This window comes from Bos indicus, chromosome 19 (genome assembly GCF_029378745.1).
Source record: "Bos indicus isolate NIAB-ARS_2022 breed Sahiwal x Tharparkar chromosome 19, NIAB-ARS_B.indTharparkar_mat_pri_1.0, whole genome shotgun sequence".
Classification (NCBI taxonomy): Eukaryota; Metazoa; Chordata; class Mammalia; order Artiodactyla; family Bovidae; genus Bos; species Bos indicus.
In genome coordinates this window covers 46,730,218-46,751,845 of record NC_091778.1, presented here as the reverse complement: position 1 = coordinate 46,751,845, position 21,628 = coordinate 46,730,218, and the positions used below count along the sequence as shown (strand labels likewise).

At 36.8% G+C, this 21,628-nt stretch overlaps 1 protein-coding gene across 2 annotated transcripts in view; it reads left to right on the top strand.

The window, feature by feature from the left end:
* The window catches only part of NSF (N-ethylmaleimide sensitive factor, vesicle fusing ATPase), a 148,157-nt gene that overhangs the window by 85,488 nt on the left and 41,041 nt on the right, over nt 1-21,628 (top strand). For both annotated transcript variants that reach the window (XM_019981837.2, XM_070773671.1), the window contains exons 10-13: nt 6,243-6,408; nt 7,424-7,498; nt 7,685-7,872; nt 15,012-15,107. In XM_019981837.2, the coding sequence (XP_019837396.1) occupies nt 6,243-6,408; nt 7,424-7,498; nt 7,685-7,872; nt 15,012-15,107 (525 nt within the window). The remainder of the gene's footprint in view (nt 1-6,242; nt 6,409-7,423; nt 7,499-7,684; nt 7,873-15,011; nt 15,108-21,628) is intronic.

The following is a 21,628-nucleotide window of genomic DNA, read 5'->3' as shown; positions in this document are numbered from 1 at the left end:
GATATCAATTTTTATAAATACTAATACTGCTTAACAAAGAAAATTAAAAATAAAAATTGTGTTTCTAATGGACTCTAATGGTATACTGAGGATTAAACATCAGGTGCAGGTGAGAAGCATTTTATAAGATCTGTTGTGATAGTTTCTACATAACCGCGTAGGTATCATTGTTGCTGATTTGAAACTTGCAGACAGTTTAAATATGACACTTAATAATAAAACTGAGTTGGCAAAGAATTTCTAGGCAGGTATTAATCATAGCTAGGTTTTTCTGATATACTTTTCTCAATTCTTACACCCAGAAATGGCTTGGTGTATTCAGCTAATGACCCCATGGAGAGTATATATGTGTTACATAATAAAGAAAAGCATCACCTCTGTGATTCTGGACGGACCAGGCTGACAAAGACGAACACTTGCATATAGGTCAAACTAGCTAAATATAGAACAGCCATTTTCCAAGGCTGTTGCCAGGGGCTCAATGGCATCAGCTGTTTCTGTGGGGGAAGACTTTGCAGATAAGAACAGAGCTAGAAGTCAGTGAATTGAAGAGGATTGCATTATGGAACTTTAAACTTTTTGGTAAAGGGTTTATTGATGATTCAACTATATTAATCTGTGAACATTAATCTTGACATCTTCCTTACCCAATTCCTAATTTATTACAATAAGAACTTGCCTTTATTTAAATAACACACCTGTAGAAATTGATGTTATTGTACTCCCTAGGTTGGGGGAAGGGACCTGATGACAAGTCTCAAGATTAGCAAGGTTCTGAAAAGGTCAGAATTGTACTGAATTATGTTTAGGGAAGATTGCTCCTGTGATCATTAAATCAAGCACAGTGTTCTTATTGTCTCTGGCTTCCCTTCCATACAGATGATTTTTGAGGTTGGACTGAGAAGGAAGTCATGATTCCAGTGGTAACATAAGGCACATTGACAGCAAAATTCATACATTATAACAGCTTTTTGTTTTATGCTGTATTGACAGACAACCTTGAATAAAGGTGTCTTTAAAAAAAATAGCATAAAATCTCACAGCTTTTCAGTCACAGACAGGAGTGTCCTTGTCTTTTATTGAAGACAACAAGAATTAATACTGTACTGTCTAGAATTTTTTGGCAAAGCTAAGACTGTAGTTTCAATTCTTCATTCTCTATCTTCTCTACAGATAGAAAGGTGAATAGGTTTTGGTGTTGAAGTTTTTTTAAGCAACAAGCTATCATTTATCTTTAGATAACTGTTCAATAAATAAGGCAATAACTGAGAAATTAAGTTATTTTTTCAGACTTTAGTTTTAAAACATTGTGGAAGGAGAACAATTTGTAAGTTATATTCCGGAAAAAAAATATAATGAAGCTTAGTTAAATTTTGAAAACCTTGATGAACACATGACTGTCATCTTGCATAAGAATGCATTAAAGAATGAACAGTATTCCAAATAATGAATAATAGAATGTGTGATAAGATGTTATATTTTTTATTATGAAGTAAAACTAACTTTTCTGAATTTTATGAATTTTGATGTGTCCCCTTTTATGAATTTTGACATGTATAGTTTCATGTAATCACCAAAATCTAGATGCAGAACATTTACATCACCTCGCAGGATTCACCTGTGCTGTCCCTTTGCTAATAACTCTTGGTAACTACTAATTGGTTGTCTATCCCTATACTTTTGCTTTTTTGAGTGTCATATAAATGGGACCATAGTATGTAACCTTCTGAGAATGGCTTCTTTCACTCAGCATATTGCCTTTGAGCTTTCATCTTAGTTGTCACATGTATCAAACATCCCTTTGTACTCTTGAGTAATATTCCATCATGTGGATGTACCATAGTTTGTTTATCCACTCACCCGCTAGAGGGCATTTGGGTTGATTCTAGTTTGGGGCAGTTACGAGCAGAGCTGTTGTAAACCCAGGAGTGGACTTGCTTGATCATACTATGTTTTATCTGGTTTTTATTTTTTTTAAGTATATATTCAGGTGTGTTTTAGATCCTTTCCAATTTCCTTCAGGTCATTTTTAGAACCATTTTTCTTCCTCCTTCTGATACAGCATTTCATCTTTCATCTTTGTCATGTTTTCCTGATCCTGTTTTCTTTGGGTTGACTTTACTGGAATCATCTTCTGGTACTGTAGCCCAGAATCTGTCTGGCTTTTATATTCCTCCAGCTTAATTATATGATTCATCTCCTTACAGAATCTCATTTGCTGCTATACTCTGCCATTTGTAGGTAACTTTCACATCTATCTTTCTATCCTCTTTTGTTCAGTTTATATCTTGTTATCTGGAAGACATTTCTAACTAGATGTCCTGTTAACACTTCAGTCTTCTCATGGTAGAAACTTAAAAAAGAATTTTTTTCCCTTCCATCTTTTCCCTTCTGAAGCTTTCTTATCGTAATCACAGGTAATTTATTAACGATTGCTGTTACTTCCCCTTTCCTCTTGCAGGCAGTAACCAAACCTAAGACTTTTGTTTTTCAGTCATCACTACTCCTGTCACCAAAAGTCTCGTAAAGAGTGTGTTCACCTCATTTACGTTCCATTGTTTCTCGCTGACCTTCCAACTGCGTGTTTCTCCTTTTCCATCCTAAAGTCAGGATTAAAATCATCTTGTATAAAGAGCATTCTGCTTTTGCAGTTGTGTGTGTGTGTGTGTGTGTGCGCGCGCGCGCGCGTGTGTGTGTGTGTGTGTGTTCTTCTCTGCTTCATTAGAAAGGCCTGTTTCTGGATTTTAGTCCCTCTTGTGACAGTACTGTAATTATTGTTTCTCATGTTAGGTAAATTTTATTATCCCCTTTATAGGGCCTGGATTTCCCCCTTAGCCTTCTGCTCAAGTGGCCCTGCATGCATCTGAATTCTTATCTGTTAGTTCTTCTCTTTCTCCTTCTATTTGCCTTTGCTCAGGAATAATTTCTCATACCCCACAAGAAGAATACCTGTTGTGTAGGAGGGCACAAAGTTGTGCTTGTAGATAATATGATTGTCTACATAGAACATTAAAAAAAATCAACTAAAAAAAGCATAAATAAGAGTAAAGTGTCAGATATAAAATAAATACAAAAAATTATTATCATTTCTACATATATACTGTTTCTGAAATATAATGTGAAAAGCCCATTTCATGATTGTAACCAAAAACCATAAATAGGAATCTTCAAGAAGAAATTTATATGACAAAAAGTACAAAACTTTATTGGGAGACATAAAAGCCTTAAATAGTTGGAGAGATATATTTAGAACTGAATAAACATGTCAGTACTTCCTAAACTAATTTAGAGATTAAATCCAATTTCAGTCAAAACTTGGCTTTTTGTTTGTTTTTAGTTGGAGAACGTATTTTTACTCTAGTAGAAGGATTCTAATAATCATGGGGCAGCAAACATGGTTGAAAGTAAGCAAGACAGTTATAATAAAGAAGAAAAAGGTATGGAGAGAAAGAGTTTGCCCCAGCTGCTACTGTCCATAGTATAGGCTGAAAATACCTATCATATGTAAAAATATAAAGCCTGATAGAAATAGTGTCTTGATGAAGAAAGGATTATTGAGTCAACAATTTTGGATCAGCTAAATATTTGAAGAATTACTTGGATTCTTGTGTGTGTGTGCTCAGTCACTAAGTCGTGTGCAACTCCTGTGACTCCATGGACTGTAGCCCTCCAGGCCCTGCTGTCCATGGGATTTTCCAAGCGAGAATATTGGAGTGGGTTGTCATGTCCTTCTCCAGGGAATCTTCCCAACCAAGGGATCGAACCTGCATCTCTTGCATTGGTGGGCAGATTCTTTACCACTGAACCACCTGGTTTGTATCATATATAAAAATTAAACTTCAGATAGATTAAAGAATTATACATAAAGTAAAAATTTACAAGAGAATAAAATGTAGGTGACTACCAGTGTCTGTAATAGGGGAAGATTTTAAAGATAAAAGTAACAGAAAACATCATAAAAATAAAAATTGATAATGTTGGCTGCTTAAATAGTAAAAATACATTTTTAAAAACCCTTTCATTTATCAAAAATATACCATGAGTGAAAGTCGTTCAGTCGTGTCCAAGTCTTTGCTACCCCATGGACTATACAGTCTATGGAATTCTCTAGGCCAGAATAGTGGAGTGGGTGGTCTTTCCCTTCTCCAGGGGATCTTCCTAACCCAGGAATAAAACCAGAGTCTCCTGCATTGCAGGTGGATTCTTTACCAACTGAGCTATCAGGGAAGCCAAAATATACCATAAGTAAAATTAAAAGCCAAATGGCAAACTGGGATAAAATATGTATAACAAATACAATAATACCCTTAAATGTATAAAGAATTTTTATATATTGATAAAAATTATTAAATCCCAACAGAAAAATGTGCAGAGGACATGAACGAGTAATAAGAGAAAAGTTGACAATGGTAAAAAATATATATATATATGATTTTAAAAAGTACCAACCCCATCAGTAATTAGACAAGTGCCAATTAAAAATGATTGAAAAATACCATTATTCATCTGTCAGTTTGGGAACTACTTTTTACTTGTGGGGATATATCAAGATAGGCAGTGTTATATACTGTGGTAGGATTATTATAAAATGATAAAACCTATCTAGAAAAGATTTGAAAGCCTATTTCAAGAGCATTAAAATACTCAACACACCTTTTAACAATTTGCCTTCATGAAGTATTGTCAAAGATTTCAATATAAAAATGTTCATTGCAACAGCTTTTATAATGCAAAAAACTTAGAAATTACTAAGTCTGTGACAATAAAGAATTAATGTGGAATAGAGGAATTAAATTATGAAACCAGTCATACGATGAAATATAGGGGCATTAAAAATTGTATAGTTGTATACATTGTAATATAAAAATTATAATGTATACTTATAGGCATGGGAAAGAGCTTAAAATACTGATACCTGAACTGAAAAAAGGAATGCAAACTTTGAAGTAGTACCAAATTAATATCAGTTATTTCTTGCTAGTTGATTTTGGATGATTGTGATTTCTTTACATTTTTTGGTATTTTTCCAAGTTTTTATAGTGATCATGTATTTTGCAGTTAGAACCAAACATAATAAATTTAGATTTTTAAAGAAGAAACAGTTAATGTTCAAGCAAATGAAAGATGTAATGAGTTTCCAATTTTTTAATTAAGATAAATTAAAAACAAATCTAAAGAATGTTAACAGCATTTATCTTTAAGTGATATATTGATAATTTATTTTTAACTTATTTCTATTTGTTTTATAACTTTTGCTTAGTTAACATCTAATACTTTCATAATCAAAATTTTGTCTATTAAAAAAAATGATATCCTTGCTCGAGGTTTAGTGAATACCAGTCATATTTAATTTTGAATCTCATGGCCATCATTGATTTTGTCCATGTGTTGTTATATTTAGGTTATGTTTATTTTCACCTGTTTGTTTTACTAATTCCTAATGGTTTTAAAAAAAAGTCTCTACAATGCACTTCTGCCTTTGGTTCCTGACAAGAGACTTAATTACTTAAATATAAATTGCTAGAAGGTTCGTGATAACTTAACCTAATCACTGTTGGCATTTAAAAGTATCTGCATCTATTAGAAGTTCAAAATATATAAACCGATTTCTTTTTCATCATGACTCTATATCCAACAAAATAAAACAAATCACGATGTAGAGGAAACAGCACCTGCTTGACTGTGTTCTTTTGATAAATCATGTCGCTTTTCTCACTTCACTGTTCAGAAGAAGCAATCTCTTTTCATGTGATATAACTGGGTATGAATCAAGTTCAGTACCTTCTCCCGTTTGTCCAATTTCCAGTCCACCTCTGAGTGGAGTTCCTCTTTAGCTATATACTATGATAAACATTAAGCCTACTGCTTTGGGGGCTATCCTCTCACCAAAACTCAGGGAAAATGGGAATGAGTTGAAATTCATGGAATTAAGAAATGTTTGAGAGTTCTTTCAAAGAATGAGGTAAGAAATGTGTGTGAATGAATAGGTATGATGGATATTCACTTATATCAGTATATAGTGTATGTTTTCATTTTATTTCTGTTAAATATGAGGTCTGGAATGCCTTTTCATTTTGCAGAATTCTTAGACTGCAGTTCCACCTTTGACAGGGCAGCAGCCATGATTATACTTGCTATATTTAATAGTCAAATGGAGTGAAAGCTTTGTTTTGCTTTCTTGATTGCCTTGTTTAATAATATATTCAAATTATGACCTTTAATGTAATTTCTTCCCTTACTAGCTTGGTGCTAACAGTGGTTTGCACATCATCATCTTTGATGAAATTGATGCCATCTGCAAGCAGAGGGGGAGCATGGCTGGTAGCACAGGGGTTCATGACACCGTTGTCAACCAGCTGCTGTCCAAAATTGATGGCGTAGAGCAACTGAACAACATCTTAGTCATTGGTATGTTTGCTTAATTAAAAAAATAAAGTACTGTGATTTCAAAAATATTAGATACACAGGTTCTAAATTCAGATTTGTGTAGCTTGTAATTTTATATGTAATTTTTGAGTGTAATTTTTATATGTAATTACATATAAAATTTACCTGCAATTTTATACAAACATTTTGGCCAGTGTTGCCAAATTAGAATCAAGTGATATTGAAGAATTTCATTGTTTTAATGTCTAGCCACAATAAACAAACTCTGGGCAAACTCTAGGCAAAGTTGGGCAAACTCCGGGAGATAGTGAGGGACAGAGAAGCCTGGCATGATGCAGTACATGGGGTCATAAAGAGTCGGACGCAGCTTAGCGACCGAACAATAACAACAAGTCACAAGAAGACAAATGAAAGATGAGTTCTAGTGACTCATGGCTTTAAACTTGTAGTTAACAGATGAAAAAGGCAGCACTGTGTAAGTGGTGGCTTTCACATTGGTTTCTGTGGGCCTCCAAGGGTCCTCAGAGGTTCTTCAGGTTCTGTGCAGGCCAGGGCAGATCGTGCATCCCTATTATAACTTACTTTTAACTGCTTATGTACTGAAGTTCTTCTTAAGTTGACTTTGAAAAAAAACACAAATTATGCTATTTATGAAGGTTGAACACCTTTCGCCTACAAAAAAGGGAAGGGATCTTGAGGTCAGATAGATGTTCACATTGCCCCCCTCTCACTTTGACAGCTTACCTACGCCGTTTGAACCTAAACTTTTCTTTTTAAATATTTGATGCTTTCATTACATTTATATTCCACTGGTGTATACAGTAGTGAAATACTAAGGCAAAGTCCCCAGATATATTTCTTAGGTTAAGAACAAATGGTATTTTTGAAAATCATTGCTTTTCTATTTGACTTTTTTAAAATTGTCCTCTTAGCTTGTCAGGGAAATTCTTGCAACTATTCTTGCATATGCTAAAAGGGCATTTTATCTTATTTTTGAATTCTGATCATTTGTGTATTGTTTAACACCTGTGCTCAGGAATGACCAACAGACCAGATCTGATCGATGAGGCTCTCCTTCGACCTGGAAGACTGGAAGTTAAAATGGAGATAGGTAAATAGCTCTGTCACTGATTGGGGTAGGGGGTTGTAATTAGAGTTCATTAGCAGGAGCAAAATCATATACCTTAATATTTGTTAGAAAACTTGTATATCATGAAAAGCAGATATTTATATACTTGAGTGGCTATAAGAAAAGCATTAGGATTATAATTATCTATTTTATTTCCAATGTTATCAGGCTTACCAGATGAGAAAGGCCGATTACAGATCCTTCACATCCATACAGCAAGGATGAGAGGGCATCAGTTACTCTCTGCTGACGTAGACATTAAAGAACTGGCCGTAGAGACCAAGAACTTCAGCGGCGCTGAACTGGAGGGTCTGGTGCGAGCAGCACAGTCCACTGCTATGAATAGACACATAAAGGTCAGTAAATCAACTGCCAGATTAGGAGTCTACAGCCCTGTAAGTCCTGTGCTAGTATTCTTCCTCTTCTTTCAAGCATTCCAAGGGCCAGACTAATACTGACTGACTTTTGATGGAGAACAGACATGATGAAAGGTATTAATTAATTGTCAACTGCTACGTCTTCAGAGTAGTTGGAAAAAAGATAATGGTAGCACCTGCCCCGTGGAAACTACTGACCCATTTAACTTAGGTTGCCCCCATTTGATGCAGATATGTGAAGATGGTGATTCTGAAGAATTGTTTAAAAACTTGTGCTGTGTTGACTTGTAACATGTCATAGGAAGTTGGATGTCCTGCATGCTAGAATTATATTAAATACCTGCTTGCTGTTTTCAAAGTATTAAGCTGGAGACACAAAGGTAATGAAACACAGCCTCTCCCCACAAAGAATAGACAGGGAAATGGATGTGTTTGCAAATTAATACAATAATGTTATTGATGCTTTAGGAGAAATACATACAAAGGATACTTTTATTTTGGTAAATAAAGCTTGATAAAGTGCATTTAATCCTTTGTCATCCCTTCTCTTCAGGTTTTACTTACCCCTGTAGTTTGATGACTCCCAGATTTGTGTCTCATCTTTTAAAAGTGTATTTCTCCCACTTTCAGTTTTATACCTGGATGTTTTATCAGGTCTCAGATTTAATATTCCAAAACCAAATTCACTTTTTTTTTTTTTTTTTTTTACTACTTTCCTTCCTGCTCCTACTTCCCTATTTATCCCAATTTCCTAGGCTTAAAAATCCAAGATTATCTTTGATTTCTACCAGTCTACTGCATCCTCTTCCTGACCCAGGGATCGAACCCAGGTCTCCTGCATTGCAGGCAGACACTTTAACCTCTGAGCCACCAGGGAAGCCCCTACTGTGTCCTACCTCAAGTTATTTGCCAGATTTTGTCTGTTCTATCTTGACAGTATCTTTCAGATCTCATTGCACCACTGATCTTCTGTTTGATTAATCTTCCTGTTTCATAGCATTCTCTTCAGAACCTTTCAGCAACTAACCATGATCTACAGAACAAAGAACAGATGTCTTAGCCTGGTCTTTAAGGTCCTTTTAGACATGACCTTAAATTGGCCCTTCTTGATGTGTTCTCAGTTATTCTTCATACACTTCAGCCAAGCTGAAATATTTACCAGTCATCATATAGTAATGTATTTTACTACTTCTCTGATGTTGCTTTTTTTTTTTTTTATGCTTTACTGAGAATCTTTACCCTCTATGTTGCTTATCTTTTCTTTTGTTCTTTTTTGGCTGTGCCACAAAGCATATGGAATCTTAGTTCCCTGACCAGAAATCGAACCCACACCCCCTGCATTGGAAGCACAGAGTCTTAACCACTGGACAGCCAGGGAAGTCCCTACTTATCTTTTTGATACCTGACTCATGTACCACCACTTTCTTCAAAAAATTTTCATACCTGACTCATGTACCACCACTTTCTTCAAAAAAATTTTTTTCTCCCTTTCAAGAATGATGTGTTCTCTTCCTTCTTGAACTAGTAATGTATCAGGAATTCCCTGGTGGTCCAGTGATTAGGACTTGGTGCTTTTACTGTCATGGCCCAGGTTCAGTCCCTGGTTGGAGAGCTGAGATTCAATAAGCCCCATGGCATGGCCGAAAAAAAAAAAAAAGAAATATTAATAGTAATGTATCATTTATGATACCTTTTGGTGACTTTCAGTCAATGGATTTATTTAGCCTACTGTATGCCAGACACTATGCTAAGGGTTACTGCTCCCATTTCCTCCCTTGAGCAGCTCACAGTCTAATCCTCCACATACAGTAATAGAAAGTACATTCAAGGTAAGAAAGCGAAAAGGTGTCAGGTGCAGTCAGCTTATCAAGTGAGAGGAGCTTTCACAGAGGAATTTCTGGGTGAACGTGTTTCCTGGTGGGGCAGGCATTTTAGGCAGAAAGAACAACATGTGCAAAGGAACAGAGACACAATAGCATGGTGTGTTAAGGATAATTCAGTATTGCTTCAGCATAAAAGGTAGGGAAGGGGAGGTAGAGATGTGGTGGGGGATAAGTCGGGAGGCTAAAGCTGGGGATGGAACACAAAGAGCCTTTTATATTGTGCTCAGAAGTATGGACGCCTTTTCTATGAGTAGTGCTAAGTCACTGAAGAGTTGTAAGAATAGCAGTGGCATAGTGTTAAAACATAAGCTCACTCTGGCAGCTGTGTTGAGTGGAGTATTTAGGGGAGTGAAGTTGGCGACATGAGACAAGAGAGGGGAAATTGTGTAACAGTTCACTCAGGAAATAATAAAAGCCTAACAGTCGGGTTGAGTATGTTTTGTTTGGGTATACCCTAGCAATGGTTTTAAACCAAGGGTCGGTAAACTATGGTCCACGGGCCATATCCAGCCAACTGTCAGTTTTTAGAAATAGAGTTTTTGGGAACACAGACCCACCTGTTCATTCATGTGTTTTCTGTAGCTGCTTTCATGCTGCAGTGGCAGAATTAAGTATCTGCAACAGAAACTGCGTGGCCCACAGAGCCTAAAATATTTACTGTCTAGCCCTTCATGAAAAAAGGTTGTCGACCCTTGTTTTAGACTTGAAGTCCTTATCTTACTCATTTCTGAATCTCTCACAGTATCTAGGTCTTGATACTGAGAATATGGTAGCTGCTTAGTAAATATTTTTTAAATTAGTAAATATGTATTCTCAATCAAACTATCCATAAATCATAATTGATTCCCTTGCATAACATAATTGACTTTGTTCTCTCCTAAGAATGCCATAATGCAAGGGTCCCCAACCCCCTGGGCCAGGGACTGGTACTAGTTCATGGTCCATTAGGAACTGGACCACAGAGCAGGAGGTGGTCAAGGGAGCGAAGCTTCATCTGTCATTCCCTGTTGCTTACAGTACCACCTGAACCCTCTCCCATTTGTGGAAAAATTGTCCTCTACAAAAGCAGTCCCTGGTGCCAAAAAGGTTGGGGATGACTGCCGTAATGGAAGAGGCCACTTTAGACAAGGTGTTACACGTGTTTAAAATACTGGAGACCCACCCTGTGGCGAGGAGGATAGTGGTACTACTGCTTTAAAAAACAAAACAAAAGACCCCGAGAATGCAAGACTAGATAGTGCTGGAGCCTTTATAGGTGGATCTACTCATTTCATTCATCCATTCTTCCTCCTTGCTGTAAGAAATGTCTTAGGAAAAGTGATAAAGTGACGGTGACTTCAAGAGAAATTATATAAATGTTGTGGAAACTGCTCCCTGCTGTACTGATCTTTCACCTCAGTTCACCATCAGTGCTTCTTGATACTGTAATCCACAATTACTAGTTTATTAGTTATCAGATTTTTCATATGCATTAGCTACTGGATTTTTATCTTATTTAGTCATTTGTCATTTTTATCACAATAGCCTTATCCCCAAATGTCTCTAAAGCCGTTCTTAAGAAACGTGCTTTCTTCCAGCATGTATTGGATTTATTTACACACAAGGCAATGAGGAATGGTGGGATGGTGACAGGTTTTGTAGTCAGAAGGTGTGGTTATGTGTTACAGTTCTTTCTACATTTTTGTTTCTAATTTGTCAAGAGGAAATAACTATTTCATCAAGTTTTTGTGAAAATAAAATCAAATACTGTTTGTGAAAGTGCCCTACAGACTATATAAATGTTTGTTGTTATTTCCATTTTTGTTATTATGGCTACTTTGAGAATATATATATATATATATATTTGAGAATATATAATATATATCCTTTTCCATATCTGAGTTTTTAACAATTTTTGTTAACTATTTGTAGTTATAATATTTCTAATTTAAAGCTAAAATGTTTAACCACCACTGTACAGAATGTATTATCCTTTAGATTTGCAAGTAAGAAGTAGTACAAATAGTGGACATTATTTCCCTCACTTTTTCCATGTGGATAAATTATCTTTAAACTTAAGTGATGCATATAGCCTTGTGACCAACACTTTTTGTACCAAACAGCTTTTGATTATTTTGAGTATCTGTGGAATATCCAATGCAAAGGACTTCATAGGTACTTCAGGAAAGGGAGAGATGTGTAAGACACTAAGCTCAGAAAAGAAAGCGTACTATTTGCTCTCTTTTCTGCATTTAAAAAAAAAACTGCACTGCCCAGGTCTTTAAACGTTGTTTTCCCAGCTGGACTCTTCCTCACTTGAACAAAAAGCACGCAGTTTTAGTATTCTCATTGCTGTATAAATTCAGAGCTTTATTAGTAGTAATTGATGAATAGGTATTTAATTTGAAACTTAATGACTTACAGTTGGTGTAGAACTTACGCACAACATTCCTCTGTTTATTATGACGTTCTTCCTTTGTATTATAAAAAGCCATTGAGAATTTCCTGGCGATCCAGTTGGTTAGGACTCCGCGCTTTCACTGCCAGGGCCTGGGTTCAGTCCCTAGTTGGGGAACTAAGATCCTGTTAACTGCATGGCGTGGCCAAATGAATAAATAACTGAAGCCATTACTAGTGTTATATTGCTGCTTTTTCAAAATAATCAGACTTGACAAAGTCAGATGGAATAAACTAAACACGTCTTCCCTGTTAACCTGTTTTTTTCAGGTTTTCTGAAACAAGTGGAAGATCCAGTCACAAACTCCTGATGTTCATGTCATTTATACTTAGACCCATGTTTGTGGTCACCTAAAATTCATGTGACATCTGGTTGTTTTTAGCTGAAAGGAATTTCTGCTTCAGGTAGAGAAGATTCATAACCCAAATTTCTTCTGTGCTGATCTGTTATAAGGAAATAAATTCAGGACGCACGTGCACCTTATAAAGGAATCAAAACTGATTTATGTTTATAGAATTTCAATAAAATTATTTTTTATTTTCTGTAGAATTTTGATTGATTAAGGTCATTCTACCCTTAATTTAAGAGGAATGATAAGAACTTTGAAAGGTCAGATTTAAAAGGTTATTAAATTTAAGGGTGACCACTGGATATTTGCTAGTGTTGAAATACAAGTTTATTAGTTTCTGCAGGTATAAGCTGAAAGATGTTGCCTCTTCTATATTGATTAGCTGTTATAAATAAAATTCAGAAAAAATTGATCTAATTCAGACAAGTGAGAAAAGTTTTGCTGAATGAATAAAAATTCAGAATTGTAGATTTTTAAAGTTTTTTAAATTTTTGAAAAAATAGTAAAAGTAAACCAAGAGAAGTCCTTAAGAAACTTATTTTAATGAATAGGTAGAAAAAGTTTATAACTGTAATATTGCTTACGTACAATTAGGTAACTTATACAATTCATGGAGGCCTGAAAACAGCCTGTTCTAAAATAACTGTCCCTCAACCATCTTAATTCACCTTAGTTCATTGAGTGAGTCCTTTCTTAATAGTAAAAATATGAGTTTCACACTTGTTGCAGTCCTAGAATCTCTTATTTTTCAGCAAATGCCAAAAGATAGACAAGATTTTCCTTTCATATTGCTATATGTTTCTGTCATTTGAATGCAGGTTCACTCTAAGAGGAAATCATAATAGTATTTCATAACACTGCTACGAAAACACTGGCCCATGCCTCCCTATGTACACACGAGAATCATTTTCTGGGGTAATGATAATCAGGTAGATTTTTGAAGGCATGGTTACATTGTCTCCTAGTTTCTAGTGTTTATTTCTGTTCCTTTTACAGGTGAACTGTTTTTGTCTCTCAGAAAGGTTCTAGAAATTTCTCTTCACCTTTGGTGCTCTGATAGCTTGCAGTAGTGTGTCTAGACAGGTGTAAGTCTCTTCCTGTTTACCCTGATTACTCATTGAAACCTTTAAACTGCAAAGGTACACCTTTCTTCAGCTAGGGAAATTTTTTTCTTCTTTTATTTTTTTTTCTCTATCATTCTTTCTCTCCGCTCCTCCCTCTGAGACTAGGAATCTAATTGTCTTAGATTAGGAAGTTAAAACTTCCAAATTGATGTTCCCTGCTTTTGAACCTTTCTCTCTCACTTTCTGTGGTTTCATGGGATTTGGGGCAGGAAGGGAGATAAATAAGTGTATTTTGTTTGCTGTCTTGTTCCAGTTTTCTGACAGTTCTTTTTATCCCATAAGGCTGAGATTTTATAAAATGTCATTTTATTTGTCTCAGCAGTCAGTTTCTAAGGGACATGACTCATATTTTATAATAATCTTTAGAAGGTTGATATTGCTTAACATAGTTTGGTTTTATAGTCAGATTTTTTGAAGATAGGTTTTTAAAAACAACAACAACAACAACAACAAAAACCCATAGTACCATTTTAAAAATTAGACTCACTTGCCTTGTGCTATTGGGAGTGAGCCCAGTCACATTAAAAAGTGTGTTGGTATCTCATTCACTCATCAGGTACAGGCAGCTCCAAGTGCTGATAAAGGCCTTGATGCTTCTCCAGACGTCTGTTCTGTGTAGGAGCTCCAGGTGCAAAGAGCAGAGTATTTGGAACTGGCACACAGAGTCATGAGCACAAAGTATGAGTAAAAACCAAAGTCGCAGGTCCTTGGTCTCCCAGGGTAATGGCTCACAAACCACTGAGCATCAGAACCACCTGTGCACTTTACAAAAATATATTTATATATTTTTATTCCTGTACCCTCTTCTGGACCTGTTAAGTCAAAATCCTACAGGTTTGAACTGGGCATCTGTGTGTGTGTGTGTGTGTGTGTGTATCATTCTGATAGGCAGCCAAGGATGAGAACCACCTTCTTAGAGACCCCCCCCCTTTATATTTTCTTCTCTTCGTGCCTCATTTTGGGGGAAAAAATGGCTATCTAATGCTCTTCAGTATAGATATGTCATAATTCACTTAACTGGTACCCTCTCCATGGACTTCTAATGTACTTCCTGTCTTCTTATAGCTTCTTTATAGCTCTTAGAGATTGCTATAGTAGATCTCCTGGTGCATCCAACTTTGTGCACATTTGTGAGTATATTCATGGGATAAACACCTAGAAGTGGAACCGTTCGGGCAAAGGACGTATATATGTTTGTGAATTTGTTTTTTATGTTTTTTATTATGTGAAAATAGGCCTTTTAAATCCTCAGGTGTTATACTCTTAGGCTGAAAATATTCTTTAATCTTGGAAGTCCTTTACACTTCGTTTTCATTTCTCATTAGGCCAGTACTAAAGTGGAAGTGGACATGGAGAAAGCAGAGAGCCTGCAGGTGACAAGAGGGGACTTCCTTGCTTCTTTGGAAAATGATATCAAACCAGTGAGTACAAATATCAAGTGATGCGTAAGTCAAAAAAATAACAAATCAGGAGAAAAATAAGTGCTGTTTTACCCTGTATTTTGAAAGATTATATCGTGTAGTTTTTTTAAAAAACATAAAATCTCAATAGTGTAACTGTCCAGTGTAAGAAACATCTGTTCAGTAACTCTGTGCTGTTCTGTTACTCAGTCGTGTCTGACTCTTTGCAACTGCATGGACCCATGGACTGTAGCCCGCCAGGTTACTCTGTCCATGGAGATTCTCCAGGCAAGAATACTGGAGTGGGTTGCCATGATCTCCTCCAGAGGACCTTCCCAACCCAGAGATCGAACCCAGGTCTCCCACATTGCAGGTGGATTCTTTACTGTCTGAGCCACCAGGGAAGCCAAGACTTACTGAAATATTTCCCATGATAGGGAGCTCACCATCCTATAAGTCAGGCCATTCAGTTTTGAGACTTTCTAACAGTTAGTTCTTAAATTGCTTTGAACTAGTTTTTCATTGGTTCTTTGTATGTCTGAAGCTACAGAAAACTAAATTCATCCTGATTCATCCATCCTTCATATATGGTTACTGACATTTAAAATTAACTCTCATCTCTTTTATACCTTTCCCCAACTTCTTCTAGGGCATTCCTTTCTCTTGCTCAACATCTCTAGTTCCTCTCACTATTCTCGGTTTTGAAACTTTTAATTATGCCCAGTGCTCTTTTTAAAAAAGGTCTATTTTCTTAAAATATACTTAAAACTCAACAGTCATAGTTGGAGTTATAGTCGGAGCATATATTATAAGGTACATTAACCTGTTTCCTGTAAAACAACCACTCATATTTGAGTAACTATATTAGTACAAAAATAAATTGTAGAAAGGCCTCTTAAAAAGGTGTGTATGCTTTTCTCTTTCTTAAATGGACCTTGGGTGCACGGAATTGGATTCATCTTAATCTTTAATTGACGACATACAGTCATTAGTCTACAATGTATAAAATAAAATGTAGTATATATCAATTTTCTGAGACTTTATGTTTTGTTACATATTTTATTATCAGGAGTCATCTGTATGATTTTCTGTGCTATATTTCATTTATTTTCATTGCCGAATAATATTCCATTGTGCGACTGCCATAGTTTGTCTATTTTCCTGTCAATGGACAGTTGGAATATTACCAGTTTTTTGTTATTTCAAACAGGTGCTGCTAAGGCATCCTTGAGTGAGTTTCTCCTAGACATATATTTAGGAATAAAATTTCTGGGTTATTGGAAATATGAATGTCCAACCTTGAACTAGGAATTTCAAAATGTTTTCCCAGTGGTCAAACCAATAAACACTTCCTCCAATAATGTAAAGAAAAGTGAAAGTTGCTCAGTCGTGTCTGACTCTTTGCAACCCCATGAACTATACAGTCCATGGAATTCTCCAGGCAAGAATACTGGAGTGGGTAGCCATTCCCTTCTCCAGGGGATCTTCCCAACTCAAGGATCGAACTCAGGTCTCCTGCATTGCATGCCAGTTCTTTACCAGCTGAGCCACAAGGGAAGCCCCCGATAATGTAAAAGAGATCCTATTCTCTACATCCTGTACAGCAGTTGGTATTGTCAGACTGAATTTTTGCCATTCAGTTAGATATAAAAATTGGAGAAAGAAATGGCAACCCGCTGCAGTACTCTTGCCTGGAAAATCCCATGGACGGAGGAGCTACATTCCATGGGGTCACAGAGTTGGACACAACTGAGCGACTTCACTTCCACTTTCACTATTCTTTCTAGATATAAAAATGGGATCTCATTTTTGTCTTAATTTGCATTTCACTGATTACCTGTGAATGAATTATTTCTTCATATGTTTGTCAGCCATATGAGAATCTTCTATGATATGCCGTTCATGTCTTTTGCCTATTTTTCTGTTGTTTGTTTTTATTTGATTTGTATAAATTCTTCATATATCCTTGACAATAGTTATTTGTTGCACTTATCTCCTTTAAAGACAGAAGTTAACTTGTTTTAGCCCTGTCTGCTTTTTTTTATGACTGTTGTGACTTTTAAATATAAAATACTTTTAGCAGTGGAAATGGTTTAATATTTTGCTGTTGTTATTCATAATAGTTACCAAAAATATTAGAGCCCTGCATAACCAAACTATCTTAAAATTTTTTAAAGCAAGTAATTTGGCTATAAGGAGGAGGCAATTATGACAACTTAGTTAAGTAAGCAGTAACTTACTTTTATTTATTCCAGGAGTCTGGGGGATAAAATGAAAAGTGAATGACAGGATAAGTAAGGATGACTATATATGTTATGTAATAGTTAAAGAGGGTCACTGTTTTCTGGTTCAGGTATCTTAACACTGCTATGAGGCTTGGGAGTATATATCTTGGGTAATTAAAGACAAAAACCAGCCAATATACATATTTTCTACAACAGCCTTCCAGTCAGTATTTATTAGGCTCTTCCCTTGTAACTTTTAATAGGGCCATTGAATTTACCATATCTGGAACTGGGAGTACTCAGGAATCAAAGCACTAGTGTATGAAAAGACCAAAGAGTAGTCTGAAAAGTGATTTGGTAGCAAGGTGATCGAGTGATGAGACCACTGTATACTGTTTAGAGACAATATTACAAAGGAAGACTTTCTATGAGGAGCATGTTCTAAAGAACTGTTAAGATTTTTCCATAATTGGGGAATGAAAAATTAACTTGAGGATTGTGATAATTTTTTTTAATTCAAAATTCTCAAGGTATATGACTTTTACATTACACTGGGTTTTATTTTCCTACTCATTTCTTCTCCTGCTAACCTTATGGAAGTGCTATTCAATTAAGTAAATAGCTACTAAAGTTTTAAACTGCTTTTGGCAGCTGGTTTGATGGGAGTTGCAATTTGAGATTAGAAGCTGAAAATGAAGAGGGATGTGATTTAAGCCCCAATATATAGTGCAAATAAAGTTATAATATATAGCAATCACTTTCCTTTCCTTACCCTTCAGTCTTTCATTACCTCTGCTCATTTCTCCTGCTTGCTAAATCTTACATTTATACATACACTTACCTTGGTGAAATTGACTTATGTCCTCTACCACTAGACTCATGTGGACAAGATTGCCTCATTACCACTTCACACTTTTAAAAGTTTTTACTTTTATTTATTATTTTTTATTGGACTGTAATTCCTTTACAGGGTTGTGTTTCTGCTGTACAATGAGGTGAATCAGCTGTCAGTTCAGTTCAGTCGCTCAGTCATGTTCGACTCTATGTGACCCCATGGACGCAGCACGTCAAGGCCTCCCTGTCCATCATCAGCTCCCGGAGTTTACTCAAACTCATATCCATTGAGTTGGTGATTCTATCCAACCATCTCATCCTCTCTCATCCCCTTCTCCCCCTGCCTTCAATCTTTCCCAGTATCGGGGTCTTTTCAAAATGAGTCAGTTCTTCAGATGAGGTGGCCAAAGTATTGGAGTTTCAGCTTCAGCATCAGTTCTTCCAATGAACACCCAGGACTGATCTCCTTTAGGATAAACTGGTTGTATCTCCTTTCTGTCCAAGGGACTCTCGAGTCTTCTCCAACACCACAGTTCAAAAGCATCAGTTCTTCAGCATTCAGCTTGGTTTATAGTCCAACTCTCACATCTATACATGACTACTGGAAAACCATGGCTTTGACTAGACTGACCTTTGTTGGCAAAGTAATGTCTCTGCTTTTTAATGTGCTGTCTAGATTGGTCATAACTTTCCTTCCAAGGAGCAAGCATCTTTTAATTTCATGGCTGCAGTCACCATCTGCAGTGATTTTGGAGACCCCCAAAATAAAATCTGTCACTGTTTCCACTGTTTCCCCATATGTTTGCCATGAAGTGATAGAACCAGATGCCATGATCTTCGTTTTCTGAATGTTGAGCTTTAAGCCAACTTTTTCACTTTCCTCTTTCACTTTCATCAAGAAGCTCTGTAGTTCTTCTTTGCTTTCTGCCATTGAGGTTATTGATATTTCTCCTGGCAATCTTGATTCCAGCTTGTGCTTCATCCAGCCCAGCGTTTCTCATGATGTATTCTGCATAGAAGTTAAATAAGCAGGGTGACAATATACAGCCTTGACATACTCCTTTTCCTATTTGGAACTAGGCTGTTGTTCCATGTCCAGTTCTAACTGTTGCTTCCTGACCTGCATACAGACTTCCTGCAAGAGGCAGGTCAGGTGGTCTGGTATTCCTAACTCTTGAAGAATTTTCCAGTTTGTTGTGATCCACACAGTCAAAGGCTTTGGCATAGTCAATAAAGCAGAAATAGATGTTTTTCTGGAACTTTCTTGCTTTTTCAATGATCCAGTGCATGTTGGCAATTTGATCTCTGGTTCCTCTGCCTTTTCTAAAACCAGCTTGAACATCTGGAAGTTCACGGTTCATGTACTGATGAAGCCTGGCTTGGAGAATTTTGAACATTACTAGTGTGTGAGATGAGTGCAGTTGTGTGGTAGTTTGAGCATTCTTTGACATTGCCTTTCTTTGGGATTGGAATGAAAACTGACCTTCTCCAGCCCTGTGGCCACTGCTGAGTTTTCCAAATGTGCTGGCATATTGAGTGCAGCCCTTTCACAGAATTGTCTTTTAGGATTTGAAAGAGCTCAACTGGAATGCCATCACCTCCACTAGCTTTGTTCGTAGTGATGCTTCCTAAGGCCCACTTGACTTCACATTCCAAGATGTCTGGCTCTAGGTGTGTGATCACACCATTGGGATTATCTGGGTCATGAAGCTCTTTTTTGTACAGTTTTTCTGTGTATGCCACCTGTTCTTAATATCTTCTGCTTCTGTTAGGTCCATACCATTTCTGTCCTTTTATCGTGCCCATCTTTGCATGAAGTGTTCCCACACTATCTCTAATTTTCTTGAGGAGATCTCTTAGTCTTTCCCATTCTATTGTTTTCCTCTATTTCTTTGCACTAATCACTGAGGAAGGCTTTCGTATCTCTTCTTGCTATTCTGTGGAACTCTTCATTCAAATGGGTATATCTTTCCTTTTCTCCTTTGCCTTTCGCTTCCCTTCTTTTCACAGCTGTTTGTAAGGCCTCCTCAGACAACCATTTTGCCTTTTGGATTTCTTTTTCTTGGGGATAGTCTTGATCCCTGCCTCCTGTACAATGTCATGAACCTCCATCCGTAGTTCTTCAGGTACTCTATCAGATCTAATCCCTTGAATCTATTTGTCACTTCACTGTATAATCGTAAGGGATTTGATTTAGGTCATACCTGAATGGTCTAGTGGTTTTCCCCACTTTCTTCAATTTAAGTCTGAATTTGGCAATAAGGAGTTCATGATCTGAGCCACAGTCAGCTCCCAGTCTTGTTTTTGCTGACTGTATCGAGCTTCTCCATCTTTGGCTGCAAAGAATATAATCAGTCTTATTTCGGTATTGACCATCTGGTGATGTCCATGTGTAGAGTCTTGTGTTGTTGGAAAAGGGTGTTTTCTGTGACCAGTGCGTTCTCTTGGCAAAACTCTATTAGTTTTTGCCCTGCTTCGTTCTGTACTCCAAGGCCAAATTTGCCTGTTACTCCATGTATTTCTTGACTTCCTACTTTTGCATTCCAGTCCCCTATATTGAAAAGGACATCTTTTTTGGGTGTTAGTTCTAGAAGATCTTGTAGGTCTTCATAGGACTGTTCAGCTTCAGCTTCTTCAGCATTACTGGTCGGGGCATAGACTTGGATTACTGTGATCCTGAATGGTTTGCCATTGTGTCGTTTTTGAGATTGCATCCAAGTACTGCATTTTGGACTCTCTTGTGAACTGTAATGGCTACTCCATTTCTTCTGAGGGATTCTTGACCATTATATCTTGTAGATATAATGGTCGTCTGAGTTAAATTCACCCATTCCAGTCCATTTTAGTTCGCTGATTCCTAAAATGTTGACATTCACTCTTGCCATCTCCTGTTTGACCACTTCTAATTTGCCTTGATTCATGGACCTAACATTCCAGGTTCCTCTGCAATATTGCTCTTTATAGCATCAGACTTTGCTTCCATCACCAGTCATATCCACAACTGGGTGTTGTTTTTGCTTTGGCTCCGTCTCTTCAGTCTTTCTGGAATTATGTCTCCACTGGTCTCCAGTAGCATATTGGGCACCTACCAACCTGAGGAGTTCATCTTTCAGTGTCCTATCTTTTTGCATTTTCATACTGTTCGTGGGATTCTCAAGGAAAGAACACTGAAATGGTTTGCCATTCCCATCTCCAGTGGACCACATTCTGTCAGAACTCTCCACCATGACCCATCTGTCTTGGGTGGCCCTACGTGGCATGGCTCATAGTTTCATCGAGTTAGACAAGAATCAGCTATATATTTACTTAAATCCCCTCCCTCTTGGACCTCCCTCACACCCACCCCTCCATCCCACCCATCTAGGTCATTACAGAGCCCTAGTACAATTTCATATTTCCATTTTAATCCCTGACACCTACAGTCGGTGTTAGGGTAGTATCTCTGTGTGCTGAGTCAACCATTTTCATTTTCTAAATCCATAT